A 16,154-nucleotide genomic window follows, 5' to 3' on the forward strand; every position below is an offset into this window, starting at 1 on the left:
TTGTGGTGTGGAGGGTGGTTAAAGACAACATCGTGCCAATGCTTCCAAATGCTTCCAAAGCACCTGAGTGACTTCAGCTCTGATTTCATTGTGTTTCTTTGGTAGCGGAATCAACCGAAGCAGCTCTCGACCTCAGCTGCTCATTCCCATCGTTTGCCTGGTGCCAGCACGCAGTGAGAGTGCTCATTTGGCTGAAAAATATATCTTTCCCCCTCCCCCCCCCCCAAGCTTTCTGCTGGATCACTTCCACGATGTGATTCATTGCATGGTCTTAAAAGTGGGCAGGGCAACTTAAGCCACCATCATAGTGAGAAACCACCAAAATGTCAAATCATAGCCCCAGGATCCCGTACCCATGGCACTTATTTTAAGTCTTTAGACAGTTGTGGTGTTTGCATGCATGGCAGGAGCTTCCCAGAGCTACTAAATGCAGGGTTATTCCCCAAAATAACTTAATCTAATGGAAATGAAGGTGGAAAATACACTCCAGGACATGTGAGGAGCAGGAAGGTCAGTTTAAAACACAAAAAGATAGCATTTCTGGTCAGTAGGTAGGGGATACAGAGGAGATCAGGTGGAATCTGGCTTTTATAGACGCCAGGCACCTCTGAGGAGTCTTAGAGTGATTGGAAACACCTGCCAGGCAAGAGCGGCTTCACTGATCTGCTGCGTTAGGATTTTCAGAGTGCTTTTCCTGCTTTTCCAAAGTACTAAGGTACTTGGAGAGTTCATGAGGAGGGAGGATCCTCTGGTTGTTTAAGAAGCAGGGAAGCAATGCCTGGGAACGTGATCTGTTTGCACAGCGCAGATGAAGTACAAAGGTTGCTCTGCTGCCGTGCAAACCCAGGGCGTGCTGGCAGGCTGAAATCCGCTTGTGTGTTTGCAGCCCTGTTTCAAGAAGGGTTTAGAACTAGACAAGGTGCTGTGAAGTGCTGTAGGTGGGTTTGTAAGGTCTGGAATAGTTTCTGCAGGAGGAGAGGCTGAAAAAGTGAGGGCTCCTTACCTTCAAAATTAGGCATCCGAAGGGGAGACATGGCAGTGAGCTGTGAAATACTGGGTATGATGGGGAATGCAAAAATAGAAGCTAGGAATGCACTCTTAACGCCTGAATTTGGGACATTGGGTCCTTCTGTGGTTGCTGTTTGAGGCAACATTTTGGATGCATAGAGGCCTTGATCCAACCCAGTTCGGTGCTGCTTGTGTTTTGGGATTGGGAAGCTGAGGAAGAAGAGGAATTCTCAGTAGCTGAGGGGAAAAGGATGACACTAAAAGCAACAGCTGAAAAAAGTTGCATAATGACACAGCAGCAAAGCGAAGCCTGATGTGCTGGTTTATATGGGTAGCAATTATGCCAGAAAATTAGCAAAAAGAGCTTGGATCTGAATTGCTTAATGGAAATGGTTACCCGGGGGGTTGTTTTCCGAAGCAACAATACAAACTACTCTCCAGTTGTTGATGACTCCCCTCTCGCAGCAATAAACACAGCAGTGACTGCAGCTCTCCTGTCACCAGACTAAACCACAGCTACTTCTCCACGTGCAACAGTCCACTTCCCGTATGCCAGCAGGCGTCGAGCCACGCTGTGCTCACCCACAAACCCTGTGTCTGCCCTGATGCTTTCGGGCCTTCTGCCTCCCAACGGATCCAGCATTTGTTTCCAATGCTGTCATGCAGCAGTGCATCCCTTCCCTGCTGCTCCGCTGACAGCAGGGAATACCCTTTCATTCGGAGGTTGTTGTAGGGACGCCTGATGTTGTCAGGAACTCCACCTGGCTTTGGACTGGCATCCTTCCTGCCTTGTTCTCTTCTTCCCGTCTCTGAATGTTGTGGCCTTGCTAAGTAAATAGGAAGCAACAAACAAGGATTTCTCGCTGAGAGCATGTCTGTGGCTTGAAAAGAGAACTTTCCTTCCCAGCTTTTTAAAAAGTGGCCAAAAATAGCAGCCACACTTGCTGCTGGTATTTTAATGGAGGCTTAGAGGAATCCGAGTCAGCCAGGCTAACGCTGCCTCAGCTTTACATTACCAGGGAATTTGTTTGTTTTGTAAACCAAGTTCCCTTCATTCCCTTCCCCTTCCAGACCCCAGCACTGCGTGTAACATAAACCTACACAAATCCAAAAGGATGGACAGGGCTCAGAACATCTGGCAGTGCTGCAGCCTGCAACTTGGAGGAGCTGCGCTGCTTCCCAAGCATTCTCGCTTTTAGCACTGACATTTACTTGTCCTGGATAATCTCAGATGTCCAACCTGCCACCCTGTTCCTGCCTGGAATGCTGACAAGCCCTGCATCGGCCAAACAGGGCTTTTTTTTTTTCTGTCTTGTGGCCTCTTTCGAACTACTGATATAATATAGATGTATTTTTTTCGTGCCAGGCAAAGTAAATAGGACGGAGGAGGCTGGAGCAGGATTTCTAGGAATGTGCTGGTATTAAGTTGCATGTTAGATCTGCCCGTAAACGGGAATTTATTCTCAACGTAAATTTTCAAATGAAGTAGCCGAGTCGTGCAGCTTTCAAAGCTGATTCAAATTACAGCACAAACCTCAGAAACAGAGGTAGGAAAATGTCCTCTTGTGTGCATGCCAGTCCAGGCCATGAAAAGTTCCTTGTACAACTGCAATTAATTTAAAATTACTCTGTTTCACAAGTGTAGCTACGGGTTGGGGTTTTTTCTTTTAGCATGCAGTGCTACTATTTTATTTATTGGAGATAGCGGTCAAATTGTGCCTGTGGATGTCATGGTTCAGGTTTTCTCTTTGCTACTTGTGTAAAGAACAAAAAAAGCCTACCTCCTCAAAAAAAACCCACTGACGTGCAAGGGCGCAGCTTGGCATCAGGCTCAGGGCTGCACAGGCACATCTTCCAACTGTTTTTTTGTAGCAGGGCTTGCTTGGAAATTACGCTCTGAAATTATTTATCAGGGAGTGCAGGGATAGGACAAGGGGGAATGGTTTGAAACTGAAAGAGGGGAGATTGAAATGAAATCTTTGGAAGAAATGTTTTCCTGTGAGGATGGGGAGGCTCTGGCCCAGGTTGCCCAGAGCAGTGGTGGCTGCCCCATCCCTGGAGGGGTTCCAGGCCAGGTTGGATGGGGCTTGGAGCCCCTGATCCAGTGGGAGCTGTCCCTCCCCATAGCAGGGGGTGGGACTGTATGGCCTTTGAGGTCTCTTCCAACCCAAACCATTCCATGATTCTATGATTATATGGAGCTGTTGGAATGGGTCCGGAGGAGGCTACAGAGATGATCGGAGGGTTGGAGCACCTCACATATGAGGACAGGCTGAGAGAGTTGGACTTGTTCAGCCTGGAGAAGAGAAGGCTCCAAGGAGATCTTATAGCGACCTTCCATTACACGAAGGGGCTACAGGAAACCTGGAGAAGGCAACTATCATAAAGTCTTGCGGTGATAGGATGAGGGAGAACAGGTACAAACTGGAGAGGGGCAAATTTAGACTGGACATTAGGAAGAATTTCTTCACCATGACAGTGGGGGGACACTGGCCCAGGTTGCCCAGGGAGGTGTGGCTGCCCCATCCCTGGAGGTGTTCAAGGCCAGGTTGGATGGGCCTTGGGCAGCATGATCCAGTGGGATGTCCCTGCCCATGTCAGGTGGGTTGGACCTAGATGATCTTTAAGGTCCCTTCCAACCCAAACTATTCTATGATTCTATGATTTAGTGTCCCCTCTGCGCAGGGCAAATGCATGTCCTCTTGAAGATGTAACCAGTCTCCTCTGTTTACAGTTCCTTTAGAAACTGGCAGGAAAGCTGAAGAAACGGCTCCCATGGAAATTGCCCAAAGCGATGAAAGTGATTTTGGTGCAGAAACAGCTTTTTCAAGCTCGCCTCCAACAAAATTGCATTTGGATGCAGCTGTAACAGAAAAAGCGTGGAATGGTGCTGCTCCCCCCGAAGCGCCCATCATCCTTAGCCCCCCGCAGACGCAGAAGCCGGACGTGTACACCCTGGTGTGGCGCTCAGGGAGGGACGGAGGCTCGTCCATCAACGCCTACTTTGTCAAATACCGCAAGGTAATGTTTCTCCATTGCGTTGAAGCCTTGCATCATGGCAAGTGAATCCCGTGGTGTTCGGTTTCTCAAGGAACCAGTGAATGTCACAGTGCTGGCCCTAAGAACATGGTGTCAGGCCAAGGAGAACATAGAATATAGCTGAACCGTGGCATTACCAGCAGCTCGTTTTAGGGGTGGCTGATGTTGGTCACAAGTGCATGATTTCATCTGGTTTTAAGTGAGATTTACTCAAAGAGCCTGGGCTTTTATTTCCTTTAATGTATCGTGGTGGTCTGTGGGAATTGGGCTCCAGGGTGTATTGTACACAGCTCTAGTGGGGATAGAAATGCATTTGTGTGAGCAAGCTTGGACTTGGGGTACCCATGTGATGTAAAGAGAAGCTAAGGATTCACCTGACATGTCTGCCGCTCTGTGTCCCAAAGAGTTTCTGTTAAACTGAAGCCATCAAACACAAAGGTGAACTAGTAGTTCCTAAGCTGACACCTACCATCCTTAAAAACACAGCAAGCTCTTTGGATTAAAATCAAACCCAACCAATGTCTCTGCCCATTCTTTCAAGCAAACAGTTTTCTGCGTGGCAAAGCTGTCTGGTTAATTTCTCATGAGCTTTTTAATCCTCTACATCCTGATCTTGTCTTAGCCTGGAGGGAATGCTTAGATTTTGACCTGTTAGTTCCTGAAAACCGAGTGCCAAAGTCTGTTGATGCATTTTTCTCATCCAAGAGTGGTTGGTTCACATAAGCACAAAAGCTTTGAGTGCTTCTTTGACCTTTTTGACGCTTATCCTTCACTCATAACAACCCTTTCCACATTAAATGTGCTCACTCATCTTCCTTGGTAGGGAGTTCACCGTGGGGTTTCTAGGGTGGTGCTCTCTTTCTGTCATTAAGTTATTTTATTGATTTCCCTCTTTTAAAGAGAAAAACAAAATTGGGGGAATAAATGCCTTAGAAGAGTGGTTGCTTCGGAAGAAAATAGTTGAATAAAACCTCTGGCATAACCTTTGATAATGCACAGCATTTAGATCTGCCTCTCCTGTGTTATTAAAGTCTTATATTGTTCAGTAGTTTATTTTTGGTGAATCTTTATAGTTTCCTTTGGGATTTTGGGTAATGTTTTCCTGCAAAGGTCAAGCATTAAGCACCTACCCTGAATCTCTTTCCTTTCTTAAATGGTGCTGGTGATTTTTATTTTTTTTTTCCAAAAAAAAGGAAATATGCATTACTAAAACCCAAATCTTTTGGTCTCCCTGATGACTTTTTTCCCCCAGCCTTGAGAAGTAACTAAGATAGAGTTTTTGTTGCCCATTTTTGCCAATAAATATTTTAAAATGCTTAAGTACGGGAAAAGCTGGAATGGTTCAGGGAGCAGGTCTTTCTTATCAAGGTGTTGGGCCCAGCCCTTCAATGTCGCATTTGCTGACAGCTAAAGGCAGATTGAAGTCTTTACAACCATCTGGTCTCTTGCTGCTTTTAGCCACAAGTGAAAATGACTTTTCCCCCCACCCCCAAAACCAGTGCGCGCTTGTGTATGGAGTGGGAAAATAAGTCGGGTTTATCGAAGGAGCACCGTGAGTATAGCTGCAAACATGCTGATTTGTTGCACTTGAAGATGAATTATGAGGAGATACAGGAAAACGCAGAAAGCCTTGTCAAGTAGCTGAGCTGGTTTGGCTATTCATGTGTGAAAATGGTGAGGGATTTGAGTGTTACACTGGGTTCTGTGATGTTCAGTGCTGAAGATGGGCTTTCTCTCCTGTCCTGTGCAGCTGGATGACAGCGTCAGCGCAGCAGGTGGCTGGCACACGGTGCGTGTCCCTGGCAGTGAGAACGAGCTGCGGCTCACCGAGCTGGAGCCCTCCAGCCTCTATGAAGTTCTGATGGTGGCAAGGAATGCTGCTGGTGAAGGGCAGCCTGCTATGCTGACGTTTCGCACCAGCAAAGGTAGGGGCAGCACTATGTTCCCTGTGTCCTAGGCTTTTGGGAGGATGTTCACTTAAATTACATCAACTCTGTGTTGTCTGCTAAGCCATATGTGAAACATTCTGCAATTTAGTTGGTTCTGCAATTTAAAGAACAGTTAGTTATTCTAACTATTAGTTATTCTAACTATTAGTTATTCTATTCAGTTAGTTATCTGTTTAGTTATTCTGCAGTTTAAAGAACAGCCTCTAGCAGCTGAAATAGCTGTGGGGCAAACTTTCCTGAGTACTGCCAGGGCTATGTAAGTAGAAGCTGTTAAAAGTTTGATATTATTATTATTTTGGGATGATTATTAAAATATATGCTGTGAGGTTCCTCTTGCGCAAAGGAGATGAGGAGCATCTTGTCCTTGCGCAGGTTTTCAGAGTATCACAAGTGAAACTCTCTGTTCCATCAAGTTTTCATATATCAACAAAACTGCTTTTGGTTTGCTTTGCAGCCACCTCAGTGACAATCTCCCAGCTGTTTCAATAGTTGTGTGCAGACATGACCAGCAAAGAGCATTTCTAGGCCAAGGAGGTTTTTCTGGCAAGCGTGGGCGCTGGGGGCTGTGCTCTCACACACAGACAAGCAGATATTTTTCATACTAATGTACAAGAACCAGACAGATGAAAATTCTATTAAGAATGTAATGTATTCATGAAAACTTTGAATTCACGATACATACGTACTGCCACAGGCCAAACGTCCCCTGAGCCCAGCTGTGGCCAAGCCCAAATTCCATACCCTTTATACTGAACTTCTCTCTAGACATGGATTTCCATGTGCAGTTTTCACCCCGTTAGGATTTTGTGATGAGAGAGGGATTTGAAACCTGGGCAGGAGCTGACAGCATCGCTGTGCAGCACAGTACTGCAGATGTTGGTTCTGCCCATGAATGGTTGCAAGGGTACCTGGGCTGGTGGGAGAAGGCTTTGTTCTTGCTGCCCAGAAGAAACTCCCCAATTGTTCTCCCGGCTGTGTGATTTGGAGCCAGAGCTTGAGTCCCCTGCACTGTAGCCAGTGACCTGTGGAGCGAGCATATCAAGAGAGGCAATGAACAGCATTTCCTTATCTCTTCCCTGAGCTGATGTCTTGTGTATTAAATGTCTCTTAGAAAGAACGGCATCCTCGAAAAACACTCAGGCTCCATCTCCTCCTGTGGGCATTCCTAAACATCCCGTCATTCACGAAGGGACAAATAATTTTGGTGTCATCCTTCCAGACCTGTCTCGACACAGCGGTGGTAGGTATATGGGTTGTTTGTGATCCATGTGCTAAAAGTTGTGTTGCAAACAGGTGCGTCTGAGTTACCTTGTGTTTCCTGCTGTTCCAGGAGCTTGTGTTACCTCTCCTGTTTCCTGTTTATTCCCTAGGCTGCTTGGGTACAGGTGGTTTTCCCCTCTTCTGTGAGGGGGGTCTCATGTTTGTCAGGTTTTCTGTTCCTCTGTGTTTCCAGAGTAAAAGATTCGGTTCCTGCTTTGGGAACTGGACACTTACCTTATTCCAGTCAGTGACAGCATTGTAACCACCTGCCTTGATCTCTCAGGTTTCCACAGCAAAGTTACCAAGTAGCTGTGCATTTCTTAGACTTTGGCGTCTCCAGGGGGGCACTTGAAGCTGGGAATGTAGCTAATGCATGCCCTAACCCAGTGAACAGCTGATATTTCCAAAGGTGTTGTTACCTGCACGTGTGCCTCTCAGAAAATAAAATGTCTTTCAGGTGTAATGCACGTTCTTGCTGCTCATTATTTAAACATGCTGTTACTTTTTGCTAAATACTCTGGTTCTCTCTTCTCTTCCACTGTGGAGGATCCAGAGGAAGAGGAGAAATGGGAGATGCCCATCTCAGAGTTTAAAGTTCTCACAGTGGCTTGTATCTGTCCTGCATGTTTCCCTGTGGCTTCCCAGGGACAGGCTTATTTCTAGTAGCCAGAGGATACAGCAGCTTCCCAGGTGGGGTGATTTGCAGCCTGTTTTTCAGTGAGAACAACATGTTTATAGAGCTTTTTCTCACCACCCCAGCCTTTGAGCTCACTGACCTGATTCAGGCAAACTTACTCGGGAGCTAAGACCTCGCAGGTGGTTTCTAAAAATGTGGGTAAAACCTAAAGTGGGTGAAGAGGTTTAGCACTGCAGGCGAGGAGCCGAGTGTTGCATTCTTTTGACAGTCCTCAAGATCAGAAGAGCCATGGAGGGGCCACTCTACGTGGGCCTGGCTGAAAATGTGCAGCCTGTTTCATGCCCCCAGAGCTCCTGCCTCGCACTACATTGCTCAGTTCATCCCCTCATCGGTGACTGTCTCTGTGTTAATGAATACAAGGTAGTTTAGTGAAACCTTACAGCTTTCCTCAGTTGCCAGAATGGTGATCACCAGGTTTACTAACCTCTTTCCATTCTCTCTGTTCCACTGCTGTCTGTGCCTTCCAGGGAGTTCAGTAAGTACATCGCTCGTTGCATGTGTTCTTTAGTCTCATTCCTCTGGCCGTGCAGTGCTCAGGAGTGCGGGTGGGTTGAGGACTCATTGGATCTGGGGGAATTTGGGGGTTTTGAAAGTGATAACTAAACTTTTCACTTACATGTGTTTCTGTTTCTGTATAGAGATGGGTTGGGGTAGTGCAACGCCATGTCTCTTCTGATTATATTGATAAAGTAATTGATTACTCTGTGTTCTGCTCTTCAGACACCCTTCTGGAAAGAAGAGTAAAGGGGAATGGTTATTAGTAGAAGCTTTAAGCTTGTCCTTTAAGTCTACTTTAATCATCAGCAACTAATTCAATTGGTCACTACAGAAAATGAAGTTTCAGCTGACTCTAATCCTCTTGTAACTGAATTTCTCGTTTCAGTTCCAGAAGCTCCTGACAGACCCACCATCTCCACAGCATCAGAATCGTCCGTCTATGTCACGTGGATACCACGAGCAAATGGTGGCTCCCCCATTACTGCTTTTAAAGTGGAGTATAAACGCCTGGGTCGGAACAGTGACTGGGTGACTGCAGCTGATAATATTTCTCCTTCGAAACTGTCTGTGGAAGTTCGTAACTTGGAGCCAGGTATTAAATATGATCTTTCCTTCACCTCAGCTATTGTTGCTGTTGTCTCTGCTGAGATGGCTGCACTTCTGCTGACAGACTGCTACAAGTCTTTGGTTATCATAGAATCACTAGATCAGAAAAGACCTTTGAGATCATCAAAGCCCAACCATCCCTGACCACTACTGAACCAGATCCCTTTTAAACACCTCCGGGGATGGTGATTTGACCACCTACCTGGGCAGCCTCTGCCAGTGCCTGCCAACCCTTTTGGTGAAGAAATTTTTCCTAATATCCAATCTGAACCTCCCTTGGCACAGCTTGAGGCCGTTTCCTCTCATCCTGTCACCGATCACTTGGGTGAAGAGACCAACACCCACTTCTCTACAGCCTCCTTTCAGGTGGTTGTAGGCAGCGATGAGGTCTCCCCTCAGCCTTCTCTTATCTACAACCCTAGTTCCTTCAGCTGCTCCTCATAAGACTTGTTGTTTAGTTTCAACTTCTGCTTGGATTATCCTGTTTCTGGGTTTTTTTAGTTTGGGGTTTGGGGTCTTCTTTTGTGGAACAGGAGCTCATTGCATGAATTCAAGTTGATTTTTGGCTTTCTGAGTGGAAAAAAAGCCAAACCCACCGTAATTTAATACTTGCTGTGTGGAGAGGAGGGTTGTGTATTATTGCTAATTTTAGCTTAATTGTCCTAGTAAGCACTCAGAATGCAAAAAGAGAAAAATGCATTATTGGAAAAACGTCTGTTCTGGGTTTTGATTTCTCCCTGTCTCCACCCCTGAAAGCTGAGGGAAGGAGTGCAAGAGTAGGAGGGATGGATGAGGGCAGGTATCCTTTGAACACCTCTCAGTGCCTACCGGCTTGCACTTTAAGGCCTTCCTGGGCTGGTGGAGGTGCTTCCTTCTGTCTGTAATATCCTTTCGATTTTTCTTGAGTGAATTTCCCTAATGGCTTTTAGAAGCTGTCTGTTTCCGATGTCCACTCTGTGGCAGAGTCCTGCAGTGTTACTAATTGGATGTTGGGCAAAAAAATATTTCCTAATCTGTTTAGTCTCCCCTTGAATCCTGTTTTTAATGCTTGCTTTGCTACAAAGTCATCTTTCTTTCCCTTTTTTCCCTTAAAAGGAGAAATGTATAGGTTCCGTGTGATTGCTGTGAACAACTATGGGGAGAGCCCACGCAGTGCAGCATCTCGCCCTTACCAAGTAGCGGGATTTACCAGCCGGTTTTCCAGCCGCCCGATTGCAGGACCTCACATTGCTTATACTGAAGCCATCAGTGACACTCAGATCATGTTAAAATGGACGGTAGGTGTAATTCTCTCCTGTTCCTCTCACAGTAGCAGGCCAATTTTCACTGCTTTGACTGTCGAAAGTCAAGGATTAAGAGCTGATTGCAGACTAGTGAGTGGTGGTTTCCCTCCCTGAGGCTCAGAGGTGATCTTTTTCCTAGAGGAGAGATAAGATACTTCACGCTTGTGTGTTAGAATCAAGTAACTTAGTGGGCCAGATTCCTCTCAGGCCCTTTGCCTCCCATTTCCAAACTCCTTTTCCTCTTCCTCAGCAGCCCTGTTGGTGGTTTGCTGCCTTTGCGCTCTCTCCCAGCCTCCCTCCGCCTCACTTTCCCGTCCCAGCTCCCTGGGGATGCCCTGTACCACCTGCTCGAGTTACACCAGATGTGAGCCTAACTGGCAGCTCCCAGGAAAGGCTGCAGCCGCCTTTGTCCACCTGCTTTGGCACAGACATATCAAGAGGCACCAGTGGGCTTAACTGTCCAAACCCCTGTTCATGCCTTGAGTTGTTACTGAGTTGGCTTAATTTCCTCCAGTTCCTGCTGCTTTTGTCAATCCAGACTGTGATGGCTGGAAGCGGGTGCTGCCTTTAAAACCGACCGTCTTGCCTCACAGCCAGTAGAGGTTTCACGTTAGAGAAACATATTCTTTTCCCCTATTAGCTTGTGTTTTGTAAACAAGTGCATTAAGGTCCTTATTGAAACCCATAGAAATTCTTTGCTCTTGTTTTGAAATCCAAGCCCCTGGTGTACTTTGGAGGATTTAACGTGTAGGGTTCCCAGTGTTGGTTTGCTCTGCTCACTCAGCTTTCAGAGATGTTAAAGACAATAAACTTAAAATAACCTCTGGTTCCTCAGGAGGCTGCATAACTTAAAGTAAAATACTCTTGAGCCGAATTTTAGAGTGACCTTAACTCTTTCTAAAGTAAAAATAGTCTTAACTGTTTCCATTAATCGGTCAAATTTTCCAGCTGTTTGTGGTCACACTTTAACTGACAGTTTGGAAAGTGATGTGGGAGGAAGTTATCATCCCCAGCTCAGCCGCTTGTCCCTGTGCTCCCCTCCTTTTTTTGGCTGCTCCAGTGAGTTCCATGGCAGAGAGCAGTCCTGCAGCACTGCGAGAGCCCCTGGCACTGTGCTCATCTCAGCCGTGTCTGCACACCCACAGCAGTTGATAATTCTCGGCTGCAGCGTCGCCTCTGGGCACACCTCCCCCTACACCTCACTTGCACAACCCTGTTAGAAAAATACCTACTTCAAGGGGATCAGACATTCAGTGCTGACCGCTCAGCAGGACTTGATTTAGATGTCCTTCTCTAGCACAGTCTGTTCAAATTCTCTTTCAGTACATTACATCCAGCAACAACAACACACCCATCCAAGGATTTTATATCTATTACCGACCTACGGACAGCGACAATGACAGTGACTACAAGAGGGATATCGTGGAAGGTATGGTGCAGTACCCGCATGCCGAATAACTCTGCTTGATGGAGAACATTGTGTAGCCACATTGGCTGTGTTTATATGAAACCTAAACTGCTTTTCCCAAACTAAGTCTTTACAATATATTTCACAGAAGTAGCTATTTCAACTCCATAACGTCAAGTTCTGCCCACACATGAACTTGTTTCTTCCTTCTGAAGCCTCTTCTGCATGGAAACTTGAGAACTAAATACTGGAGTTAAGTTTGTCTTGTTACACCACTGCAAATCCTTAGCGTAGATCTATTAAACTGGGTTACCTTAAAGTAATTGAGGAAAGAGAAAGCAGCATAAATGAGATTTAAGCCAGGCTAAGCACATCTGTGCTGCAGACTGTACTAATAACTGGCTGGCTTTTAGGATGATTTACCCCAGCATGGGTTTTCTACACTAGGCAGGACATGCGTGAGATTGCCCTTCTCTCCTTTTACCTTGCTTAATTGCTTATGGACATGAGCAATTGCTCAATCTCTCCTTTTACCTTGCTTAAATTGGTTATGACCACGAGCCAGCAGTGCTCTGGCAGCCAAGAATGCAACCGTGTCCTGGGTGCATCCAGCACAGCATCACCCACCGTGCGAGGGAGGGGATTGTCCTGCTCTGCTCCACACTGGGGCGGCCCCACCTTGAGCACTGGGGGCAGTTTGAGAGCCACAGGATAAAAAGGATCTAAAAGTACTGGAGTGTCCAGAGGAGGGCACGGAGTTGGTGAAGGATTTGGAGGGGAAGTGTGTGAGGAGCAGTTGAAGTCCCTTGGTCTGTTCAGCCTGGAGGAGACTGAAGGGAGACCTCATCGCGCTCTGTGTCTTCCTCACATGGGGAGGAGGAAGAGCAGGCGCTGAGCTCTTCTCTCTGGACCTGAGGGAATGGCAGGAAGATGCCAAGGGAGGGTTAGGTTGGACCTTAGGAGAAAGTTCTTCCCCCAGAGGGTGGTGGAGCACTGGAACAGCTCCCAGGGAAGCAGTCACAGCACCAAGCCTGACAATATTCCAGAAGCGTTTGGCCAACGCTCTCAGACCTGCCGTGTGAATGTTGGGTTGTCCTGTGCAGGGACAGGGATTGAATTCGATGAGCTTTGTGGGTCCCTTCCCACTCAGGTCATTCTGTGATTCTGTCGTTATCCTGCTCTAAGGAAGTTCTTTTAGCCTGAAGTGCTGTAGTACGTTGCAGACACAGCTACGTTTGTGCTTCATTTTGCCTTTTAATCAGGTTTTATTTTTTTCCCTGTGCACATTAGATCATTGCTTTCCTGGAAGAAGTTATTCGATAATGTCTATATTAGTCCAGAAGTGGAAAACCCTTTTAAAAATATTTTACTTAATGTCCTTATTGCTTGGGCTGAGTAAATGTAGTGACCTCATTCTGTCCCGATGACGTTAATTATTTTTTCCTCTCATTTATTTCAGTTACAAGAGGAATGGACCTTTATTTTGAATACTTCCCCCGTGTTAGACAATTCTCCACACAGCGCTTTGCATGGCATAAGCTTTTGCACGCCATTAGAGCTGTTAAAGATCCAGGGTCTCAGCTCGAGGAGTTGCTTTAAAGCAGCTTGTGGAGTCTGCACCTTCATCTGCAGCTCTGTTTTAGCCTGTGCTGGACAGAACTCGTGTGTTTATAAATCTCACGCACTGAGCAGTTGGGTATTTAAGTGGGCTCTGCTGTGCTGTGAAATCAGCTTCTTTCTGTTTTTTTTCCGAGCGTGTGCATGCACTGAACTCCTTTTGGCGGGCTGAGACCACTGGCAGCTGCTCCGCTCTGCTGGAGCCTGGAACACAAACCTATTCGGTGGAAATATTTAATCTTAAAATTTTCGGTACTGTGGTCCCCTAAATCAGCTTTTCAAGGGGAGTTAAGAAAAGAGCTATTTTGAATAAAGTGAGATTGGAAGCATTTGATGTGAAATATGTAGAGAGACATGTGACTTAAGGTATTTTGCCATAAATCACTTGTTCTTCACGTTTTTTCCCCTCTGCTACCTTTGAATTTATCTGTTTCTTGACAGGGAATTTTATCTTGAAATGACTGCATGAGTTGTGGAAAAAGTGTTGTGATGCCTGTGCTAGCCAAGCACTTGCCGTAGGCTTTCCCCGCCACTTCCTGTTAAGTCTTGTCTTTCAGAACAGTCAAAACTCGGCAGAAAACTTTTTTCTTATAAGTGCCGCTACAGGCAAAATCAGATTTTATTTGAAGGAAAAAAAACAGCAAAAAAAGGTTGAACATGGAGGATTCCTCGGAATCTTTCAGCAGCTTTAAGCAACAGCAAAGCAAAATCATCCATGTCCTGCACTGATGGTTCCACCCTTTCTCTGTTCCAGGGGTCCTGGCGATTGAATTTTAGAGATGTAAATGCAGTCTGATGTCAGTTGTTTAAATGTTTTTCCTTGCTAATGATGCACGAAGAGGACAGTTAAAGTGCCTGTACTGATTCCAGTTCCAGTAATGGTTTGAAGCAGAAACCTAAAACCTGGTGTAGTAATTACCAAAAGGAATGCTTGGGGGTGGGGACGACGGGAAAACCAAGTATGAGTCTTGGGAAAATGTGTGATTTAGGGTAGGGAAGGGCCGGTTCAGCCAGGGATTGTCTTCCCTCACTTGGGATGGCCAGCATGGAGCTCGGACCATGTAGTCCATCCCCTCCTGAAACTCCCAGACCGAGATGGGGTCCTCCTGGGTGCCCCCCAGCCCTTCTTTGCTAGGCAGGGGTGTCCACACCAGGACCTGGGTCTGGGAGAAGAGGGAGCCGAGTCGCAGCAACAGCCCCACAGCCATGCAGGCTGTTATTTGTTGTTATTCATGCTTAAATCATAGGTGGTAATGACAGTTTCTTAGAAACAGTGGAAACAGTTCAAGGTGGTATTTTCCAAGAGGGATTAAGAGTGCTCAAAACAGTTAATTAAACTCCTCAAAGGAGGGAGGGAAAGGGGTTGCTGTTTTAGTAAAATTTGTCACAAGCCCGTGAAAAGTAAAAACTGAGAGTGATTTATGTTGAAGTGCTCGGTACTTCAGGAGGGTGTCTAAATGAAACACTGGCCAGGAGCCAGAGATGACAAACCCGCCCTATTAGAGAGATTGCTCGGCTGGGGATCCGTCTCTGCAGGGGGCAAGGCGCGCGAGAGGAGCCTTGCTGTCCAAGTTTGTTTCCTAGTATGTTTAATAAAATGCACATTCATTTAATTGTAGTGGTTTTGGCTAAAGTTGCTCAACTCAGCCTTGATTCCTGCGGGATCTCTGAGAATGCTAGGGGGGGCCTAGAGGAAATCTGGGAGGGGCTCTTGATCAGGGAGTGCAGGGATAGGACGAGGAGGAAACAGTTTTCAGCTGAAAGATGGGAGATTGAGATGAGATCTTAGGAAGAAATATTTTGCTGTGAGGGTGGGGAGGCCCTGGCCCAGGTTGCCCAGAGCAGTGGTGGCTGCCCCATCCCTGGAGGGGTTCAAGGCCGGGTTGGATGAGTCTTGGAGCCCCTGATCCAGTGGGAGGTGTCCCTGCCCATGGCAGGGGGGTGGGACTGGATGGGCGTTGAGGTCTCTTCTGACCCAAACCACTCCATGGTTCTATGCTTGTCCTGGGAGAGGGTCTTAGTGCAGTGGAGTTTCTCCCTTGTCCGCCACTGTCGTCTGTTTTCTGCCCTGCATGTTGTGAACAGCTTCACTGTGTGCTGTGAGCGAAAGAAAGCTTTTCCTATAAAAAACCAGTTTAAATGCCGTGGAACATTTTGGGGTAGAAAAGAGCAGTTTTGTATTTAAGATCACAGAAATGCCTGTTGGATTTAGATGTGCAGATGCTGGAAACTTGGATGTCTGAGGTCTGAGTTAGCGACTTCTGCTTTTTTAGAAGAAGAAATTTTTTATAGAAAAAAAATCAATTGAAAATACTGAAAAAAACTCACTTTTATACCTCAAAAGGTTCTTCTAAGATTCTATTTCACAAGGCAATGTGAGTCTTACGATTTCAGACAAGTCCATAAATGGTTAATAAAGACTTTTGTGCTACCATGCAAAGCTGCAGCCCTTCTGTGTTTTGCAGAGGACTCTGCCATGTCCTTATACCCAGCTTTGGCTCACGCAAGGGAATGAAATATATGGATTGATTTTTTTCTCCCCCTCCCTAGGTACAAAGCAATGGCACATGATAAATCACCTGCAGCCAGAAACATCGTACGACATTAAAATGCAGTGCTACAACGAAGGTGGTGAAAGCGAGTACAGCAACGTGATGATCTGTGAAACCAAAGGTGAGGGCTGAGAGCTGCCCACGAGCCCCTGCGAAGGGGGTGTTGGTGGCATGGAATATCCGCTGCAGTGGGTTTTTTCGCAGTGCAAAAGTCAGCTGTGATGAAGAGCATAATCT

General features: G+C 46.3%; 1 protein-coding gene across 1 annotated transcript in view; it reads left to right on the top strand.

Annotated features, from left to right (window-relative positions):
- Nucleotides 1–16,154, top strand: part of CDON (cell adhesion associated, oncogene regulated) — a 50,135-nt gene that overhangs the window by 17,218 nt on the left and 16,763 nt on the right. The window contains 7 exon segments of the mRNA XM_054087022.1: nt 3,743–4,029; nt 5,798–5,972; nt 7,108–7,236; nt 8,837–9,043; nt 10,153–10,334; nt 11,664–11,769; nt 15,916–16,038. Of these exon segments, the coding sequence (XP_053942997.1) occupies nt 3,743–4,029; nt 5,798–5,972; nt 7,108–7,236; nt 8,837–9,043; nt 10,153–10,334; nt 11,664–11,769; nt 15,916–16,038 (1,209 nt within the window).

This window comes from Cuculus canorus, chromosome 23 (genome assembly GCF_017976375.1).
Source record: "Cuculus canorus isolate bCucCan1 chromosome 23, bCucCan1.pri, whole genome shotgun sequence".
Lineage (NCBI taxonomy): Eukaryota > Metazoa > Chordata > Aves > Cuculiformes > Cuculidae > Cuculus > Cuculus canorus.